This window comes from Eptesicus fuscus, chromosome 8, assembly GCF_027574615.1.
Source record: "Eptesicus fuscus isolate TK198812 chromosome 8, DD_ASM_mEF_20220401, whole genome shotgun sequence".
NCBI classification, from domain to species: domain Eukaryota; kingdom Metazoa; phylum Chordata; class Mammalia; order Chiroptera; family Vespertilionidae; genus Eptesicus; species Eptesicus fuscus.
The window spans coordinates 21,823,186-21,842,737 of record NC_072480.1 but is presented as its reverse complement, the minus strand read 5'-3'; the positions used below and the strand labels follow the sequence as shown (position 1 = coordinate 21,842,737).

The 19,552-nt window shown below is 42.2% G+C and overlaps 1 protein-coding gene across 1 annotated transcript in view; it reads left to right on the top strand.

The window, feature by feature from the left end:
- Positions 1–18,841, top strand: part of NAA16 (N-alpha-acetyltransferase 16, NatA auxiliary subunit) — a 117,781-nt gene extending 98,940 nt beyond the window's left edge. Inside the window, exon 22 of the mRNA XM_054719830.1 lies at positions 18,568–18,841. Coding sequence (XP_054575805.1) covers positions 18,568–18,588 — 21 coding nt within the window. The 3' untranslated portion in view covers positions 18,589–18,841. The remainder of the gene's footprint in view (positions 1–18,567) is intronic.
- Positions 18,842–19,552: the final 711 nt, after the last annotated feature.

The window sequence follows — 19,552 nt, the reverse complement described above, 5'->3', positions numbered from 1 at the left end:
TATCATTAGCATATTATGCTTTGATTGGTTGAATGGCCTACTGGTCAACCAGACACTTAGCACATTAGGCTTTTATTATATAGGATGGTAACCACACACAAAAATTCCCAAACTAAGACACATAGCTTAAAAAAAGAGGAAACAGCCTGGCCTGCATAGCTCAGTGATTGAGCATCGACCTATGAACCAGGAAATCACAGTTTGCTTCCAGGTCAGGGCACATGCCCGGGTTGTGGGCTCGATCCCCATTGTGGGGCATGCAGGAGGCAGCTGATCAATGATTCCCTCTCATCATTGATATTTCTATCTCTCCCTCTCCCTTCCTCTCTGAAATCAATAAAAATGTATTTAAAAAAAGAGGAAATAGAGAAAAGTAGTATGAAATACCACCAAACAAAAAGACAGAAATATCAAGGGAAAGCAAGCAATGGAGTCACAGAGATACCAGAAAACAAAAGATAAAATGGCTATAGGAAATCCTCATAAATCAATAATTATCCTAAATGTAAATGGTCTGAATTCACCAATAAAGAGGTATAGTGTAGTAGGATGGGTCAAAAAACAAAATCCAACCATATGTTGCTTACAAGAGATACATCTAAGCTCCAAAGACAAAGGTAGATTCAAAGTAAAAGGGTGGAAAATGATTCTTCAAGCAAATAACATCCACAGAAAAGCAGGTGAAGCTATACTTACACCCGACCAAGTAGATTTTAAGAAAAGAGACAGAAGTGGACATTTTACAATGATAAAGGGAACACTACATCAAGAAAACATAACACTTCTTAATATGTATGCACCCACCCAATATAAAGCAACTACTCACAGAAGGAAGAAACAGATCAGAACTCAATCATGGTTGGGGATCTTAATACTCCATTGACAGCTCTAAACAGATCAACCAAACAGAAAATCAATAAAGAAATATCAGCCTTAAATGAAACACTAGACCAAATAGACATAACTGACATTTACAGAACCTTTCATCCCAGAATTGTACATTTTTCTCCAGTGCACATGAAACATTCTCAAGGATAGACCATATGTTGGGTCACAAAACTAGCATCAACAAATTCAAGAAGATTGAATTTATACCAAGCATATTCTTTGACCATGATGCCTTGAAATTAGAAATCAACTGCAAAAAGGAAGTAAAGAAACATACAAATACATGGAGATTAAACAATATACTACTAAAAAATGACTTAGTCAAAGAAGAAATAAAAGATGAGATCAAAAGATACATAGAGACAAATGAGAGCGACAGTGCACTAGATCAAATCTCTGGGGTGCAGTGAAAGCAGTAATAAGAATGAAGTTTATATCATTACAGGCCTAGTCAAGAAATAAGAGCAATCCCAAGTAAGCAACCTGAAGTCACATCTTAAAATACTAAAAAAAGAATTAAAACAATTCAAAGTCAGCAGAAGAAAGGAAATAACAAAAATTAGAACAGAACTGAATGAAATAGAGAACAAAAAGACTATACCAAAAAAAAAAAAAAAAATCAATAAAGAGCTGGTTCTTTGAAAAGTTACAAACCCCTGGCTAGACTCACTAAGGGAAAAGACCCATATAAACAAAATCAGAAATGAGAGAGAAGTCACCACAGACATCACAGATATATAAAGGATCATACTAGAATATTATGAAAAACTAAATGCCACCAAATTAAAAAATCTAGAAGAAATGGATAAGTTCATAGAAACATATAACCTTCCTAGACTAAATCATGAAGAACTGGAAAATCTATATAGACTGATCAGCAGTGAGGAAATTGAAACAACCATCAAAAACCTTTCAAAGCCCGGCCGGTGTGGATCAGTGGCTGAGCATCAATCTATGAACCAGGAGATCACACTTTGATTCCTGGACAGGGCATATGCCAGGGCTGCAGGCTCCTTCCCCAGTCAGGGGACATGCAGGAGGCAGCAGATCAATGATTCTCTCTCATCATTGATGTTTTTCTCTCTCCCCTCCCTTCCTCTCTGAAATCAATAAAAATATATTTAAAATATACAACTCCCCAAAAATGGAAGTCCAGGACCAGATGGCTTCACCAGTGAATTCTACCAAACATTAAAAAAGATTTAAAACCTGTCCTTCTCAAACTCTTCCAAAAAATTGAAGAGGAGGCAATACTTCCTAACTGTGGGAACCCCTTTCACGTCCCACGTGGTTCAGGGTTCCGGTTCAGGGTTCGGGTTCTGGAGAAGGCTGCACACAAATGAAAAGAGACTTGAAAAGTATTAATTTGGGAATATTGGGGGCCAGGCGGGAGTCCACCTCTAGGGGGAGGACTACCTCCACTCTGGCTTTGCTATCCCTTTTATTAAGGTTATGAGATACACCCATATCCTTTAGGCAGGAAATTCCAGTAATAGTCAATCAGCAAGAATTTACATAAGAGTAACAGATGGAGGCTGCTTTAACTACCAATGTCTCAACTAAACAATGAGTGATTAGCTCCAACCTTTCAGAGCAATTAAGGTTGACCAGCCTTCTGGATTCCCTGTTCACATCTCTTTATTAGTGACAATGATCGGTTTCTGGCATCTCGCCCGTTTCTTTCCTTTAAAAAATCTTGCATCTGCAGACCAGAAATAAACATATAAGAACAAAAAATGTTTGAGTCCCAGTTTCGATGTCCAACAGTTCTGAGTCCCAGTTTCAATGTCAAACAGTTCCATATGTGTACATGTCAGCAATGATATCTGGATGGTGGACATATGGTGGTAATGCAGGTCCTGGGTAACCTGCAGCGACACACAGATGCTGACTGCTAGCATGGCAAGGCGTCATCAGCGTCTTCCATCTCTGGACTGTTTCTTCTCTTGTCTTCGTGGTTGGAGCAGACCTGTCAATTCCTCTCTGTTGCAGGAATCTACATGGTCTTGGAGTTGTTTTCTGAAAATATACAAACATATTCTCGACCAAAAGTTAATAAAGGAATCTTTTCTATAAATTTTACTTGGGATCCTTTTTATTTTTGCCCAAACAATTTTCCTTTGGCTTATTTTAAAAAATATATATATATTTTATTGATTTTTTACAGAGAAGAAGGAAGAGGGATAGAGAGATAGAAACCTCAATGAGAGAGAAACATCGATCAGCTGCCTCTTGCACACCTCCTACTGGGGATGTGCCTGCAACCAAGTTACATACCCTTGACTGGAATTGAACCTGGGACCTTTCAGTCCACAGGCTGACGCTCTATCCACTGAGCCAAACCGGTTAGGGCCCTTTGGCTTATTTTGACACCATGTGTGTTTTTCATGGGTGTCTTGTTGTTAGCATTACAAATGAAAATTAGTTTTCAAAGTAAAAAATTTCTAGATGTAATTTACTTTCAGGATATTTTTCCTTATGTAATATTATTCTACTATTCCCCCCCACCTTTTTTTTATTTAACTATTAGGAGGCTTTTGGAAAATTTTTATAATGCCGTCTTGATAACTTTAAATTTTAATTTTTTGCACAAAAATATGACTGCTTTAGGTTCATTGCATGTTAAGCAATTTTACCATGAGATGAACTACCAATAGAAATTTTAGTTGATATTTTAGGAACAGCTTTTTGTCCAGTACAATTAAATTCTCTTGAATATTCACTTATTTCAATTAGCCAATTTAAATTATTCCAAAAACTTGACTACTGTTTTACTGTCAAATTTAATACTCTAACAACAATCTTAGTTTACCCTGTAAATATTAGTGAAAAGGATTATTTGTATCCTTGAGTAGGTTCTGAGCATTCCTGGTGCTAAGCTTGATTTAAGATATAGGGCAGCTACTGTTGGCCAAGTCTCTGTCTGTTTCCTGGGTCCCAATCTGAGCTGGGCCAAGTCTCTGTTTGTTGCCTGGGTCCCGATCTGAGCTGGGCATGAGAAGCGAAGCAGCCATGGGGGCAGGAAACCTTCCTCAGAAGGGGCGAGGGTTCAAGCCCCTGCAATGTTGGGGGTGAGGGTATGTGCCCCACCTCTGTTGGCCCCCAAGTTCTCTCCTGATGGCCCCTCTGCGACTGTGCCTGTCTTAGGTTGTTCCTTCCTTGAGGAATCTTACCTGTCTCTGGCTAACCAGCCATCCTCCGGGGCCAAGCAGGGTGATGTGAGGTTCAGTTTTGTCTCCTTGGTAGCCTATGCCCCCGTGGCCTCCATGCCCAGCACCTGCCGTGGGACCCCCTCGCCTGCTGGCGGGCCCTGGCACTGATCACATATCTTGGGGAACCCAGGTTTCTTCTCCATGGAGGGCCCAGGTTATGCCATTGGGCCAAAGACAGATCCATGGTACCAGCCATCACTAGGCTTCAACCTCAGCATGAACAGAAAGCTCAGGCAACAGCTGTGGGCAATTGGATTGTGAGAAGAGGGACCCTCTTGGCAAAAGGGCAAGAAGGGCCAATATAGAATGCTCAAGTGCCTTCCCAGTGCCTTAATTCCTTTCATGTCCTTTTTTAAATTGCTGCCAAACATTCAAAGAATTAGTTTGTAAGTTTGTTTGGGATAATTTTACAATATGCTGTTGTAAAATATCAAAAATTATAATGACATTGTAGAATAATATCATGTAAGGATATTCTTTGCTCTAGGCCATCGCAATTCATTTTCAAAGTGGCTGTCAATTTCTTTTTGTATAGACAAGGTCTTAGTTACATTTCTTAGAATACTTAATCAAATTGCTTACAAAGACATTTGCTTTTCTTTTAGCTGAAAACCTTGATTTAAAAAGCTGATTTATTTTGAATTCCTCATTATTAGAGAAAACACAACATTTTATTTTCTCAAAAATAAGTTCTTATACTTTAGGCATATGATTACCACAACCACATTTTTTCCCAATTTAATTTGCACTTTGAACTTATAAAGCTAGCAGTTCAAATATTTAGCATTTTGTCATTTCAAAATATCTAAACCTTTAACTTTATTATTTATATAATTAAGCAAACTTCCAAAAAAATGTTTTGCTTCCAAACGAGTTTGGAGGAAGTTTGTAGCCATTCAAAAGCAAATTACCACATTCTTTAGCATACTGGGAGAGTGGGCTTCCATATTGGATCTCCACATGTCTGCTTTCCCCCACATCCTGCTTGCTCTGGGTGAAGCATCAGCAACAGATCTGGCCACACATTTTTTCATGCTTAGTAGATAAAGACAGATCTCAAATTTTTTCTTTCTTTTTCGCTTTCCGAAGTAATAACTAGCACCCAATTTGGCCAAGATTTGAATTTCTCTGCGAGTTCTTTTATAATTTTTAAACAAAGCATTGAGTAATCTCATTGCGGGAGAGCAGATAGCCTTGCCCTCTCCTGCCACCTTTGAATTTCTCCACACCAGAGGCGGTTTCAGAAGTGGAGTTTCATTTCTTATTACATATTTTAAATTCCAAATACAAACTAAGATTTTAATTTGAACAAGAAACCACATTCTTTAAGCATGCAAACCAAAAGTCTATAATAAAGTTTACTTTATATTTATAACCTAATTCTTCCCCATTAGCCTGGCTGAAAAAGTCGTTCCCACCCTACTTACAGATCCGGTTTCTGTAGCTGGCTGTGGGCTTTGGGTGCAGTGAATTTCCCTCACCGTTTTCTTTGGTGAATTTCCCACACCTTTTCTCGGTGTATTTTTTCCCTCCTTTGCTCTAGGCGAAAAATATCATCTCCTCCAGACGTCCCGCGTTAGGCGCCAGATGTGGGAACCCCTTTCATGTCCCTCGTGGTTCAGGGTTCCGGTTCAGGGTTTGGGTTCTGGAGAAGGCTGCACACAAATGAAAAGAGACTTGAAAAGTATTAATTTGGGAATATTGGGGGCCAGGCGGGAGTCCACCTCTAGGGGGAGGACTATCCCCGCTCTGGCTTTGCTATCCCTTTTATTAAGGTTATGAGATACACCCATATCCTTTAGGCAGGAAATTCCAATAATAGTCAATCAGCAAGAATTTACATAAGAGTAACAGATGGAGGCTGCTTTAACTACCAATGTCTCAACTAAACAATGAGTGATTAGCTCCAACCTTTCAGAGCAATTAAGGTTGACCAGCCTTCTGGATTCCCTGTTCACATCTCTTTATTAGTGACAATGATCCGTTTCCGGCACCTAATGTATTTTATGAGGCCAATATAACCCTGATACCAAAACCTGGAAAAGATAGCAGAAAAAAAATAAAACTACAAACCAATATTTCTGATGAACATGGATGCAAAAATCCTAAACGAAATACTAGCAAATTGAATATAATACATTAAAAAATAATAACACATCACGATCAAGTGGGGTTCATTCCAGGAGCACAAGGATGGTTCAACATATGGAAATCAGGCAATGTAATACACCATGTTAACAAAAGAAAGGACAAAATCATATGAGCTTATCAATAGATGCAGAAAAATGGATAACATATAAGATCCATTTATGATGAAAACAATAAAAAAGGAATAGAAGGAAAGCACTTCAACATGATACAGGCATATGATGAACTTTCAGCTCATATCATACTCAATAGTGAAAAACTGAAAGCTTTTCCTCTAAAATAAGGAACAAGACAAGGATATTCACTCTCACCACTCTTATTCAAAGTAGTGCTGGAAGTCCTAGCCAGAGCAATAAGACAAGAGAAATAAATAAGACATCCAAATAGGGAAAAAGGAAGCCAAACTGTCACGTTTTGCAGATTACATGATTCTGTATATAGAAAACCCTAAAGACTGCACCAAAAAACTGTTAGAAACAATAAACAAATACAGTAAAATTGCAGGATATAAAATCAATATACAAAAATCCATTGCCTTCCTGTATGCTAACAACAAAACTTCAGAAAAAGAAATGAAAATAAAAACACACCAATAATTCCTTTAGCAATTGCAACCAAAAGAATAAAATACCTATGAATAAACTTAACATGAAAGACCTATTTACTGAAAATTACAAAACATTATTAAATGAGATTGAAAAAGACAAAATGAAGTGAAAAAATATCCCATGTTCATGATTGGAGAAATCAACATAGTTAAGATGGCCATATTACCCAAAGCAATATATAGATTTACTGCAATCCCCTTCAAAATCTCAGTGTTATTTTTTAAAGAAATAGAACAAGAAATCATCAGATTTGTATGGAACCACAAAAGACTCTGAATAGCCAAAACAATCTTGAGAAAAAAGGACAAAGCTGGAGATATCACGCTGACTTCAAATTATGTTACAGAGCTACGATAATCAAAATAGCATGGTTTTGGAAGAGAAACAGACAGATATCAGTGGAACAGACTAGAGAGCCCAGCTATAAAACCAGAGGTATTGGGGGTGAGCAGGCTGGTGGTGGGGGGCAGTTGTGGGCGAGCAGGCTGGCATGCAGAGCGGTTAGAGGTAATTAGGCAGGCAGGCAGGTGAGCGGTTAGGAGCCAGCAGTCCCAGATTGCGAGAGGGATGTCTGACTGCCGGTTTAGGTCCGATCCCTGTAAACCAGCAGTCGGACATCCTTCGAAGGGTCCCAGATTGGAGAGGGTGCAGGCGGGCTGAGGGACACCCCCCCCCCCCCGTGCATGAATTTCATGCACTGGGCCACTAGTTTTTTTTAATTTTAATATATATTACTGATTTTTTACAGAGAGGAAGAGAGAGGGATAGAGAGCCAGAAACATTGATGAGAGAGAAACATCGATCAGCTGCCTCCTGCACACCACCCATTGGGGATGTGCCCGCAACCAAGGTACATGCCCTTGACCGAAATTGAACCTGGGACCCTTGAGCCCGCAGGCTGATGCTCTATCCACTGAGCCAAACCGGTTTCGGTGCCACTAGTCCTATCTCATAATAGACAAATATGCAAATTGACCATACCTCCGACACACCACAAGCCACGCCCACCATCCAAACAGATCGAGCATGCAAATTAATCCAAACCAAGATGGCTACAGCCACAGAGAGCAAGGTTTCCTAGGTAACAGAGGAAGCCAAGCTTTCCGCCTGCCCTGGCCAGGCCTAAGCCTCCACTCAAGCTACAAAGTTTCAATTATAGAAGGTAAACAAATTCAAACAAATGGCGGCAGAATGGAGCTTGAGAGAGCAGGCCGGGGTTGCCGCCAGCAACAGGGGAAGCAAAGCTTTCCACACACCCTGGCCGGGCCCACCCGCTTAAGGCAACAAAGTTTCAATTATAACCCCAACACAAATGGTTGCCAGCCTAGGAGGGAGCCCCAGGCTTGGCTCGCTCCAGGCTACAAAGTTTCAATTGTAGAAGGAAAATAAATTCCAGATACCAGGGCCTCCGCTTGCGTTGCCAGGGGGCGTGGCCGGCCTGCAAACCACCACAGGCCCCTCGCTCAGGCTGCCCCACACCCCAAGGGAACCCCCACCTGATCCGGGAAGCCCTTCAGGGCAAACCAGCTGGCCCCCACCCCTGTACCAGGCCTCTATCCTATCTAATAAAAGAGTAATATGCAGATTGATCATCACTGCAACACACAATATAGCTGCCCCCATGTGGTCAAAGATCCTGCCCCCATGTGGACACAAGATAGCCACCACAGATGGCCAGCAGGAGAGGGCAGTTGAGAGGCACCCGGCTTGCAAGGGAGGGCAGTTTAGAGGGACCAGGCCTGCAAGGGAGGACAGTTGGAGGTGATCAACCCTGCAGGAGAGGGCAGTTAGGGGTGACCAGGCCGGCAGAGGAGGGAAGTTGTGGGCAAACAGGCTGGCAGCAGAGTGGTTAGGGGGTGATCAGGCTGGCAGGCAGAAGCGGTTAGGGGCAATCAGGAAGGCAGGCAGGCAAGTAGTTGGGAGCCAGCAGTCCTGGATTGTGAGAGGGATCCCAGATTGGAGAGGGTACAGTCTGGGCTGAGGGACAACCCCCCTCCGTGCACGAATTTCGTGCACCGGGCCTCTAGTTTATTATAATGATCTTAAATTTAAACTGGTTTTTGTATTAAAAATTTCGGGCCTCTAGTTTATTATAATGATATCAATTAAATTTAAACTGGTTTTTGTATTAAAAATTTCGGTTGGGATCACAGAATTAATCCTTCGTATTTAATTAGACCAATAAGCAACATATTTTGAATTCCTAATATTTTCAGAGAAAACACAAGATTTTCTCAAAAATAAATTTCTATACTTTAGGCATTTAGTTACCACAACTATATAATTTCTCCCAATTTAATTTGAATCTTGAACTTTTAGAGCTGGCAAGTCAAATATTTAGATTATTTAGATTAGTAATACCTTTATATTTTTAAGAATAAATTTCAAAAATCCAAGACATAATCAATCAATAGCTTTAATTTTATTCTCTAGATTTCATACGAGGCATATTCAGATTGATATTTCAGTATTATGTCATTTCAAAAATACCTAATTTAATTTAGCAAACTCCCAAAGTTTTAAGCTGCCAAATTTATTTGAAGGAAGTTTGTAGCCATTCATATGCAAATTAGTTACATTTCTCCTGCTGGGTTGTTTGCCACCAGGAAATTTTGGTTTCAAAAGAGCAACATTTTTTTTTTAAGAGTTTGCCACACCAGGAAAAACTGTTTTTTGGCTGGCAAAGACCTAGCTGCTTGACTTTTAAAACCGACAAATTTTTTTCTGCTATGGGAAATCAAGAGGCAAACTTGTAGGTATTCAAATGCAAAATTGTCACATTCCTTCCTTAAAGACTAGAGGCCCAGTGCACGAAATTCGTGCACGGAGGGGAGTTGTCCCTCAGCCCAGCCTGTACCCTCTCCAATATGAGACCCCTCGAGGGATGTCCGATTGCCCATTTAGGCCCAGTGGGATCGGGCCTAAACGGGCAGTCGGACATCCCTCTCACAATCCAGGACTGCTGGCTCCCAACTGCTTGCCTGCCTGCCTTCCTGATTGCCCCTAACCGCTTCTGCCTGCCAGCCTGATCACCCCCTAACCACTCTGCTGCCAGCCTGTTTGCCCCCAACTTCCCTCCTCTGCCGGCCTGGTCACCCCTAACTGTCCTAGAAATTAAGCATACACTGACTGAAATAAAAAATATTATACAGATACCCAACAGCAAACTAGAGGAACGCAAGAATCAAGTCAAAGATTTGAAATACAAAGAAGCAAAAATCACTCAACTGGAAAAGCTAACAGAAAAAAGAATCCAAAAATTTGAAGATAGTGTAAGAAGCCTCTGGGACAACTTCAAGCGTACCAACATCAGAATTATGGGGGTGCCAGAAGAAGAGAGAGAGCAAGATACTGAAAACCTATTTGAAGAAATAATGACTGAAAACTTCCCCCACCTGGTGAAAAAAATAGACTTGAAAGTCCAGGAAGCACACAGAACCCCAAACAAAAGGAATCCAAAGAGGACCACACCAAGACACATCATCATTAAAATGCCAAGAGCAAAAGACAAAGAGAGAATATTAAAAGCAGCAAGAGAAAAACAGTTAATTACTGTTCCTACAAGGGAACACCCATACGACTGTCAGCTGATTTCTCAATAGAAACTATGCAGGCCAGACGGGAGTGGCAAGAAATAGTCAAAGTGATGAATAGCAAGAACCTACAACCAAGATTACTCTACCCAGCCAAGCTGACATTCAGAATTGAAGGTCAGCTAAAGAGCTTCACAGATAAGAAAAAGCTAAAGGAGTTCATCACCACCAAACCAGCATTATATGAAATGCTGAAAGGTATTCTCTAAGAAGAGGAAGAAGAAGAAAAAGGTAAAGATAAAAATTATGAACAACAAATACATATCTATCAACAAGTGAATCTAAAAATCAAGTGAATTAAAAATCTGATGTACAGAATAAACTGGTGAATATAATAGAATCAGGTGTGGGAACCCCTTTCACATCCCGCGTGATTCAGGGTTCCAATTCAGGGTATCACCCAGAACCACAGGAAGGCTGGATGAGTGGAAATTCTACAACTAGAAGGAAAAAGAAAAGCACAGTGAGACTCAGAGGAGCTGCAGGAGGCAGAGGTACTGAGACGCGCGCGTGGAGAGGACTGGCAACTGAGTGTGCAGCTGGCTTTCTCAATCGGGAGGGAGACAAAAGCTCCTGACTGTGCTGAACTCCAGTTCCAGGCGAGACTCTGGGGACCTAGACTCATACAGGGAGAAACTGGACTGTCAGGAAAGAGAAAAGCACACTGAGGCTCAGAGCAACTATGGAAGCCAGAAGTACCGAGGCGCACACGCAGAAAGGACGGGCAACTGAATACACAGCTGGCTTTCTCAAGTGGGAGGGAGACAAAAGCTCCCGACTGCACTGAACTTCAGTTCCGGGTGAGACTCTGGGTACCCAGACTCATTCGGGGAGAAAGTGGACTGTCTGGCAGCGGGCGGAACTCGAGGGCGGCTTTCTCTCAGAGGTGCGTGCAGTGATTAACACGGGGCACTGAGACATAGGGGCCTATCAGGGTAGGGCTGACAGGAAACCAATGCTGTCTGCTCTGCCCTGAGACTCTGCTCCATCCAAGCTGAGCACAGAGGCTTTTGCAGGTCTTGTCTCATAAGGGTGTCTTCAGCACAGAAGTTCTCCCAACGTAGACACAGCTGATCCTCACAGTCAATTGGGCTGGAGGTCAATTTCCCCCAGTGATACCAACAACAATCAAGGCTTAACTCCAACAAGACTGCACACAGCCCACAAATGGGTGCACCAAGAGTGTCCACCTCAGGTAACTGGGGAGGCTGAGCCACTGAGCTCTATAGGACACCTAGCACACAAAGCCACTCTATCAACTCAGGGAAGCAGCCAAAATGTGGAGACAAAGAAACAGATCACAAATGAAAGAAATGGAGGAAAGCAAATGACTGGATATAGAGTTCAAAACCACGGTTATAAGGTTTTTCAAGAATTTCCTAGAAAAGGCTGATAAATTTAGTGAGACCCTCGAGGATATGAAAAAGGACCAACTAGAAATTAAGCATACACTGACTGAAAAAAAATTATACAAAGATCTAACAGCAGACTAGAGGATTGCAAGAATCAAGTCAAAGATTTGAATTATAAAGAAGCAAAAAACACTCAACTGGAAAAGCTAACAGAAAAAAGAATCCAAAAATATGAAGATAGTGTAAGGAGCCTCTGGGATAACTTCAAGCGTACCAACATCAGAAGTATAGGAGTGCCAGAAGAAGAGAGAGAGCAAGATACTGAAAACCTATTTGAAGTAATAGTGACTGAAAACTTTCCCCTCCTGGTGAAAGAAATAGACTTACAAGTCCAGGAAGCACACAGAACCCCAAACAAAAGGAATCCAAAGAGGACCACACCAAGACACATCATCATTAAAATGCCAAAAGACAAAGAGAGGATATTAAAATCAGCAAGAGAAAAAGTTAGTTACCTATAAGGGAGCACCCATACGACTGTCAGCTGATTTCTCAACAGAAACTATGCAGGCCAGATGGGAGTGGCAAGAAATATTCAAAGTGATGAATAGCAAGAACCTACAACCAAGATTACTCTACCCAGCAAAGTTATCATTCGGAATTGAAGGGCAGATAAAGAGCTTCACAGATAAGAAAAAGCTAAAGGAGTTCATCACCACTAAACCAGTATTGTATGAAATGCTGAAAGGTATTCTTTAAGAAGAGGAAGAAGAAGAAAAAGATAAAAATTATGAACAACAAATACGTATCTATCAACAAGTGAATCTAAAAATCAAGTGAATAAAAAAATCTGATGAACAGAATATACTGGTGAATATAATAGAATCAGAGGCATAGAAAGGGAGTGGACTGACAATTCCTGGGGGGAAAGGGGAGTGGGGGTAGGGGAAGAGACTGGACAAAAATCGTATACCTATATATGAGGACAGTGTGGGGGGTGGGGCTAAGGGCAGAGGGAGGGTGGGAACTGGGTGGAGGGGAGCTATGGGGGACAAAAGAGGAACAATTGTAATAATCTGAACAATAAAGATTTATTAAATTAAAAAAAAAGAAATTAGATATATAAGGGTGAATTTTTAACAAGGTAAAAAGAAGATATAGGGAAAATCTAAAGCAGGAATAGGGTAAGAGAAACAGTACAACAAAAGGGAATAAGTGAGGAAGAGAGTGTTGGCATAAAGGTAATGTTGAGATAGAGTAAAATGATGCTGAATGAAAAATGAAAATAGAATGTAGAACACTAATCCCAAAATAAAATAAAATATCACTTTTTTTAAAAAAAAATAGGTCAGATAGTAGTAGTAATAATACTGATTAAAAATAAAAATATAGCCAAAACCGGTTTGGCTCAGTGGATAGAGCGTCGGCCTTCGGACTCAAGGGTCCCAGGTTCAATTCCAGTCAAGGGCATGTACCTTGGTTGCGGGCACATCCCCAGTAGGGGGTGTGCAAGAGGCAGCTGATCGATGTTTCTCTCTCATCGATGTTTCTAACTCTCTATCCCTCTCTCTTCCTCTCTGTAAAAAATCAATAAAATATATATTAAAAAAACAAATAAAAATATAATAATTAATAAGGTAAAATGAAGTGAGGAAAAAAGAAAAAAAATTAGTTTCTTAAGTAAAAGATGAAAAAATAAAAATGTGCAATAGTGAAGGTCATTCACTTCCTCTACTGTTCTGTTTGGCACGCCTGTTTCATGTCCGGTAGTCAGGATAGTATTGAAGTTCCCTGCATTCCACTGCTCTTCTGTGTTGTAAGCCACAGTCCTGATTTTTCAGCAGGCAGTATTTCTTTGTTTCTTAGACTCCTTTATTTGTGTTTACACAAGAGTCAATCTGCGATTTAACCCCTGAGTGGCAGTGTTTCTGGAATGACCTCCGGGGCTATAAGTCTTCTCTAGCCAGTATTTAGATTTTGTTTTCCCTGTTGCACTTAATACTGGTTTGGGAGAATGGACTGCCCCAGAGCTGGTTCTCTGATCATTACTCCTTGCTCTGATCCCCAGGTTCCACAAAAACAACTTTCTCTTGCAGTCTATGAAAGTGTCCCCAATTGGGTGATTCTATGTACTGGGCTTACTAATCAAAAGCAAGGATTTATTTATTTTTAATTTAATCTTTATTGTTCAGATTATTACAATTGTTCCTCTTTTTCCCCCCCATAGCTCCCCTCCACCCGGTTCCCACCCCACCCTCTGCCCTTACCTCCCCCCCACTGTCCTCATCAATAGGTGTACGCTTTTTGTACAGTCTCTTCTCGCACCCCCACTCACCTTTTCCTCCAAGAATTATCAATCCACTCCCTTTCTATGCCCCTGATTCTATTATATTCACCAGTTTATTCTGTTCATCAGATTTTTTATTCCCTTGGTTTTTAGATTCACTTGTTAATAGATATGTATTTGTTGTTCATAATTTTTATCTTTATCTTTTTCTTTTTCTTCCTCTTCTTAAAGAATACCTTTCAGCATTTCATATAATTCTGGTTTGGTGGTGATGAACTCCTTTAGCTTTTTCTTATCTGTGAAGCTCTTTATCTGACCTTCAATTCTGAATGATAACTTTGCTGGGTAGAGTAATCTTGGTTGTAGGTTCTTGCTATTCATCACCTTGACTATTTCTTGCCACTCCCATCTGGCCTGCATAGTTTCTATTGAGAAATCAGCTGACAGTCGTATGGGTGCTCTCTTTTAGGTAACTAACTATTTTTCTCTTGCTGCCTTTAATATTGTCTCTTTGTCTTTTGCTCTTGGCATTTTAGTGATGATGTGTCTTGGTGTGGTCCTCTTTGGATTCCTTTTGTTTGGGGTTCTGTGTGCTTCCTGGACTTGTAAGTCTATTTCTTTCTCCAGGTGGGGAAGTTTTCAGTCACTATTTTTTTCAAATAGGTTTTCAGTATCTTGCTCTCTCTCTTCTTCTTGGACCCCCATAATTCTGACGTTGGTACGCTAGAAGTTGTCCCAGAGGCTTCTTATACTATCTTCAACTTTTTGGATTCTTTTTTCTTTTCCGGTTGTGTTTTTTGCTTCTTTGTATTCCAAATCTTTGACTTGGTTTTTGCAATCCTCTAGTCTGCTTTTAGGTGGGGGATGTGCAGGAGTCAGCCAACCAATGGTTCTCATCATTGATGTTTCTATCTCTCTCTCCTTCTCCCTTCCTCTCTGAATCAAAGATATATTTTAAAAAAATAGCCATAGGTTGATAGTGGCTACTAAACTAGTGATATCTATCTAATAGTTCTTCCGACAAGGAGCATCTTTTCTAATTTGTCCCACCAAAAGGATGCCTTTTTAAAATCCTTCAAGGCGGCTACGTGTACTAGCAGTCACCCATTTATTTGGCCACTCCATTTATATGCCTTTTTGTAAGCTCCTTAAGGCCACCAACCTGGTCTGTCTTGCATATGAAGCACAGAGCCCAGCACAGAGTAAGTGTTAATACTGATGAATGCTTATAGTCACTACGTCCTGTCACTAATCTCATTTGACCCTCATAGTTGTGATACTGAATTTTTGGACTGGAACCTGGATTCTTTGTCCGCCGGAATCGAAGAATGAATCCACAGACAGAAAGTGGTATAGCAAAGATGGAGATTTATTGAAGAACAAATACAGTCTCCCACGTGGGGAGGGGGAAAAGAGTCCCACAGAACAGACTCCCATGTAGAGGGGGAAAGGGTCCCACTGAGTTCCCTTTCCTTATGGCTTAGATAGACTGCAGATCCTGGTGCCCTGATATCCCCTCTGATTGGTCACTATTCCCTTAGACTGGTCGCTATAGTAACTCCTGGGCTCAAAGGTTGAACCTCACTTGGGGCATGTGAGGTTCTTCTCCCCCCTCCCTCCTTATTGTTTTCCTATTCCCCTTGGGCTTTCTTCTTCTCCTTCTGAATGAAGGGCTTCCTTCTCTTTATTCTGTAAATATAGACCTTTCTTGGTTATCTCCAGTTCTCTTGTCTTATGTAAATGCAACTGCACCTGGCTTCCTTGTGTTATGGAAATGTACCTTCTCCCAGTCTGTGGTCCTGTGTTTTTTCCATGGACCCCAATTCTAAAAAAAATCCCTATGCCTGCCTATGTTCCCCCCAAATTCCTGCTTCAATTGTCCTGTGGGAGAGACATTATTATCATCCTCATTTTACACGACACTTAAGCTAATAGGGACACACGCTTTTCCCCGGGCTACACAGATTTTCGGAGCAGGATCTGAAGCTACTCCTTTCAACTTTGCATCCTGTTCCTTCCTCTCTGTCATGATGCTCAGTAGTCATGTAGTATGTGTAGGCTGACATTGTATGTGTTTAGTCTCAACAAGACAGTCAGTTGCCTGAGGGCAAGGCCCAGGCTAAGCCCATTGGCAGTACTCAGATTCCATCTCTGACTTACTATATTTATTTCCTAGTTAGCACACCTGTGGTTTAGGGCAGTAATTGTTTTTGAAACTTTGAAGTATGTGGTTAGTTCATTGTTTCCCCACTGGAGGGCAAGCTTTCCAACTTAATTTCATTTATTCTTCTCATTTCTTAGGAATTAAAAGAACCATTATACACAGGCCTGAGCTGTTTTTTGTGTTTTAATTGTTTTTGGGAAATAAGATTGTTTCTATGGGTTGAAAGCTGTATCATATATAAATTTCTGATTCAGTATGTCCGTATAGTTGCCTTCCATAGCGATTAAAAAAATCCCAGATAGAGCTTTTGTTAAATGTAAAGCCCATTTCCCAGTGGTTTGTTGAAGTGGCAGAGTTTTGGGAAGGAGAGGGCCCTGATCTGATAGTGGAAGAATGGGCTCTGGTCTCAGGCGGGTCACAGCCTTCCAGGCCCCCTTCTTGTATGCAGAGTGAGGAAAGTTTATCCAGGTGACCAGTATCCCATGAGTCTATGTTCTCAAACTGGAAGTCCTAAGAGTCAAGGATTGTGTCAGACCCATTTTGGTTATTTCACAGTTACCTTCCCTGATACTGAATAAATCCCCAGGAGCACAGGAGCAGACACGCCTCAGCAGCCTTCTCCTAGCTCACGGGGTAGAAGCAGTCAGGGTTCTGTGCACCATTTGGCCAAATCAGCCCTCTTCCTGGACTCAAAAGTCTAGACAATGGGAGTTTTAAGTGTGGGACAAAAGTGAACCAAGCCTTTTAATGCACTAGTCGAACTCGTTTCACATATTAGAATAATCTGGGAACTCTATCTATTCATGAATCTAGCTGCCTGTTCTGATGCACATGAGGATTCCAGGTTCCCTCCTTGTGCCCGCAAGTCTTCCTTTAAACTTTGCTGCCATATGTCACAGCGCAATTGCGCATCTTCTCTCATGACCACCAGGGGATCTGAGTCATGTGAGCCTCTTCTAAACACCTCATTTATCACGTTTTACCTTGCTGGGGCCTTATTAGGATGCCTGTCTCATCACCACTGCTGGACTGTAAGCTCCTTGAGCCCAGGGATGAACGTCACTGCCTGTGTTTGAACCTCTGCTCTGCTATTTGGCCGAAGTGCCATCTTTGGCAAGTTAGTTAATCTCTCAGGTTCCTCATAAAATGGGGCAATAGTAACCTCTTCATAGGGCTGCAAGTTTAAATGAGGGCACATGTGAGGCTCTTAGAACAATGCCTGAACAAGTCAGTGCCATGTCAATGTTTACAGTTATTGTTATTTATATCTTTGTATCTCACACAGCACCTTGCCAGGGCTTCCTACCAGGACATGGGCTCCTAATGGATTCCACAGAACAAGGTGGCTCTCCATTGTGCCTTGAGGAATTTATTTTGAAACAATAGGAGCCTGTGGCCAGCACCTCTTCTGGGACATCCGGCCTCCAAGCTCTATTACCCCGAAGGAAACAGCACTGCATTCAGTGGCTCCCTACCTGGTACCCATGGCCATCTCATGTGGGGAACCTAAGAAAGCCGTCGTAGGTCCCTCATAGGGATTCTTTTTTTCTTAATTATCACTGTATAATAATGGCCTAAATATATTCCACAAGTCAACCCATGAAAACAGATGTATAAAGTCAAGCAATTCTAATACCCTACATTAGACCGTAGACTAGTATAGTCTGAAAGACTGCAGCCACTTAGAGATTTGGATGTGATGCCCTGGGCTAGAAACTGGGGAATATTTCTTTTAAAAACCTGTGAGCCTGGGCAGAGAGCTATTGTGTTTGGCTCTGGGACAGTGGTTCTCTACCTTAGTTGCACATTGAAGTCACTTGAGGAGAGTTTAAAAAAGCACCACGCTCAGGACCTCTCTCTGGATATTCTGATTCAATTCGGCTGTGTGGGGCCTGGACTTTGGCATTTGTTTAAAAAGCTCTTTTAAAAAGGAACCTAGCCGAAACCGGTTTGGCTCAGTGGATAGAGCGTCGGCCTGCGGACTGAAGGGTCCCAGGTTCGATTCCGGTCAAGGGCATGTACCTTGGTTGCGGGCACATCCCCAGTAGGGGGTTGTGCAAGAGGCAGCTGATCGATGTTTCTCTATCATCGATGTTTCTAGCTCTCTGTCCCTCTCTCTTCCTCTCTGTAAAAAATCAATAAAATATATTAAAAAAAAAAAAAAAAAAAAGGAACCTAATTTATATGTTGAGATTCTGTGCTCTGGGAGAAGATAAAGCCAGGAGAGGAAGAGCTTGCAGAGTGTGGGACGCTTAGCAGGGAGGTTGTCTTTAGTTTAGTAAATATTTGGGTCTTGTCTTTTATTTTTCTGCAAGGAAACTGGTGAAACCCTATGAATCCAAAGAGGCAATTGCTTCTTCAAGGCTCTTTCCACATGAGGCCGAGGTTGCAGTCAGAGCTTCCAGCAAGCTCCTCCCACAGCCCAGAAGTGCCCCAGATCAGGACTGGCCTTGCTACAGTGACCCTGGTGCTTGAAAGAGCCAGAGTAAACCTCATGAAATCTATGAAAAATAGTGAATGTTTATACTAAAGGATTACAAAAAGTTAAAAATCCAATGACTTGAAGTAATATTTTATAATTTTCTTTTAATGCAGGGATGTACAGATTTCAGGTTTTTATGAAATGTGTAATTATTTTAATTTAGAGGCCCAGTGAATGAATTTGTGCACAGGTGGGGTCCGGCCAGCCTGGCCCCAATTGGGCAGATCAGGGCCGGGCCTGTAGGGAGGAGGAGGTGGGGGTGGGGGTGGGGGGGGAATGGGGGTGGGGGTGGGGCGGGGAAGGTTGGCCAGCAGGCCCACCCCGGGCCACCTGGGGGGAGAGGCCTCAGGTGATTGGCCGGTGGGCCCCGCCCCCAATTAGGATGGGGGGCTGATTGGGAGTGGGGCCAGCCATGGGGAGACGCTGTGGGCAGTGGGCCAGCTGGCCCCATCCCTGAATGGGGTGGGGAGACTGATTGGGGGTCAGTGGCTGGAGGAGGGGCCATGGGAGGTTGGCCGTTCAGCCCCACCCCCGATTGGTGTGTGGGGGCTGATCCAGGGCGGACCTGGCTTGGGGGAGGGGCTGCAGGAGGTTGGCCAGCCCCGCCTCCTATTGGGGTGGGAGGTGTGATCAGAGGCAGGGCCAGGGGGCAGGGGCTGTGGGCGATTGGGGTGGGGCGGGATGATCAGGGGTGGGGCCGGCCAGGGAAGGGGCTGCGGGAGGTTGGCCACTGTCCCCGCCCCCCAATTGGGCTGGTTTGCTGGCCGCAGTGGGCGTCATGGTCTGGTCGCTGGTTTTTTATATATATAGATTGGAGC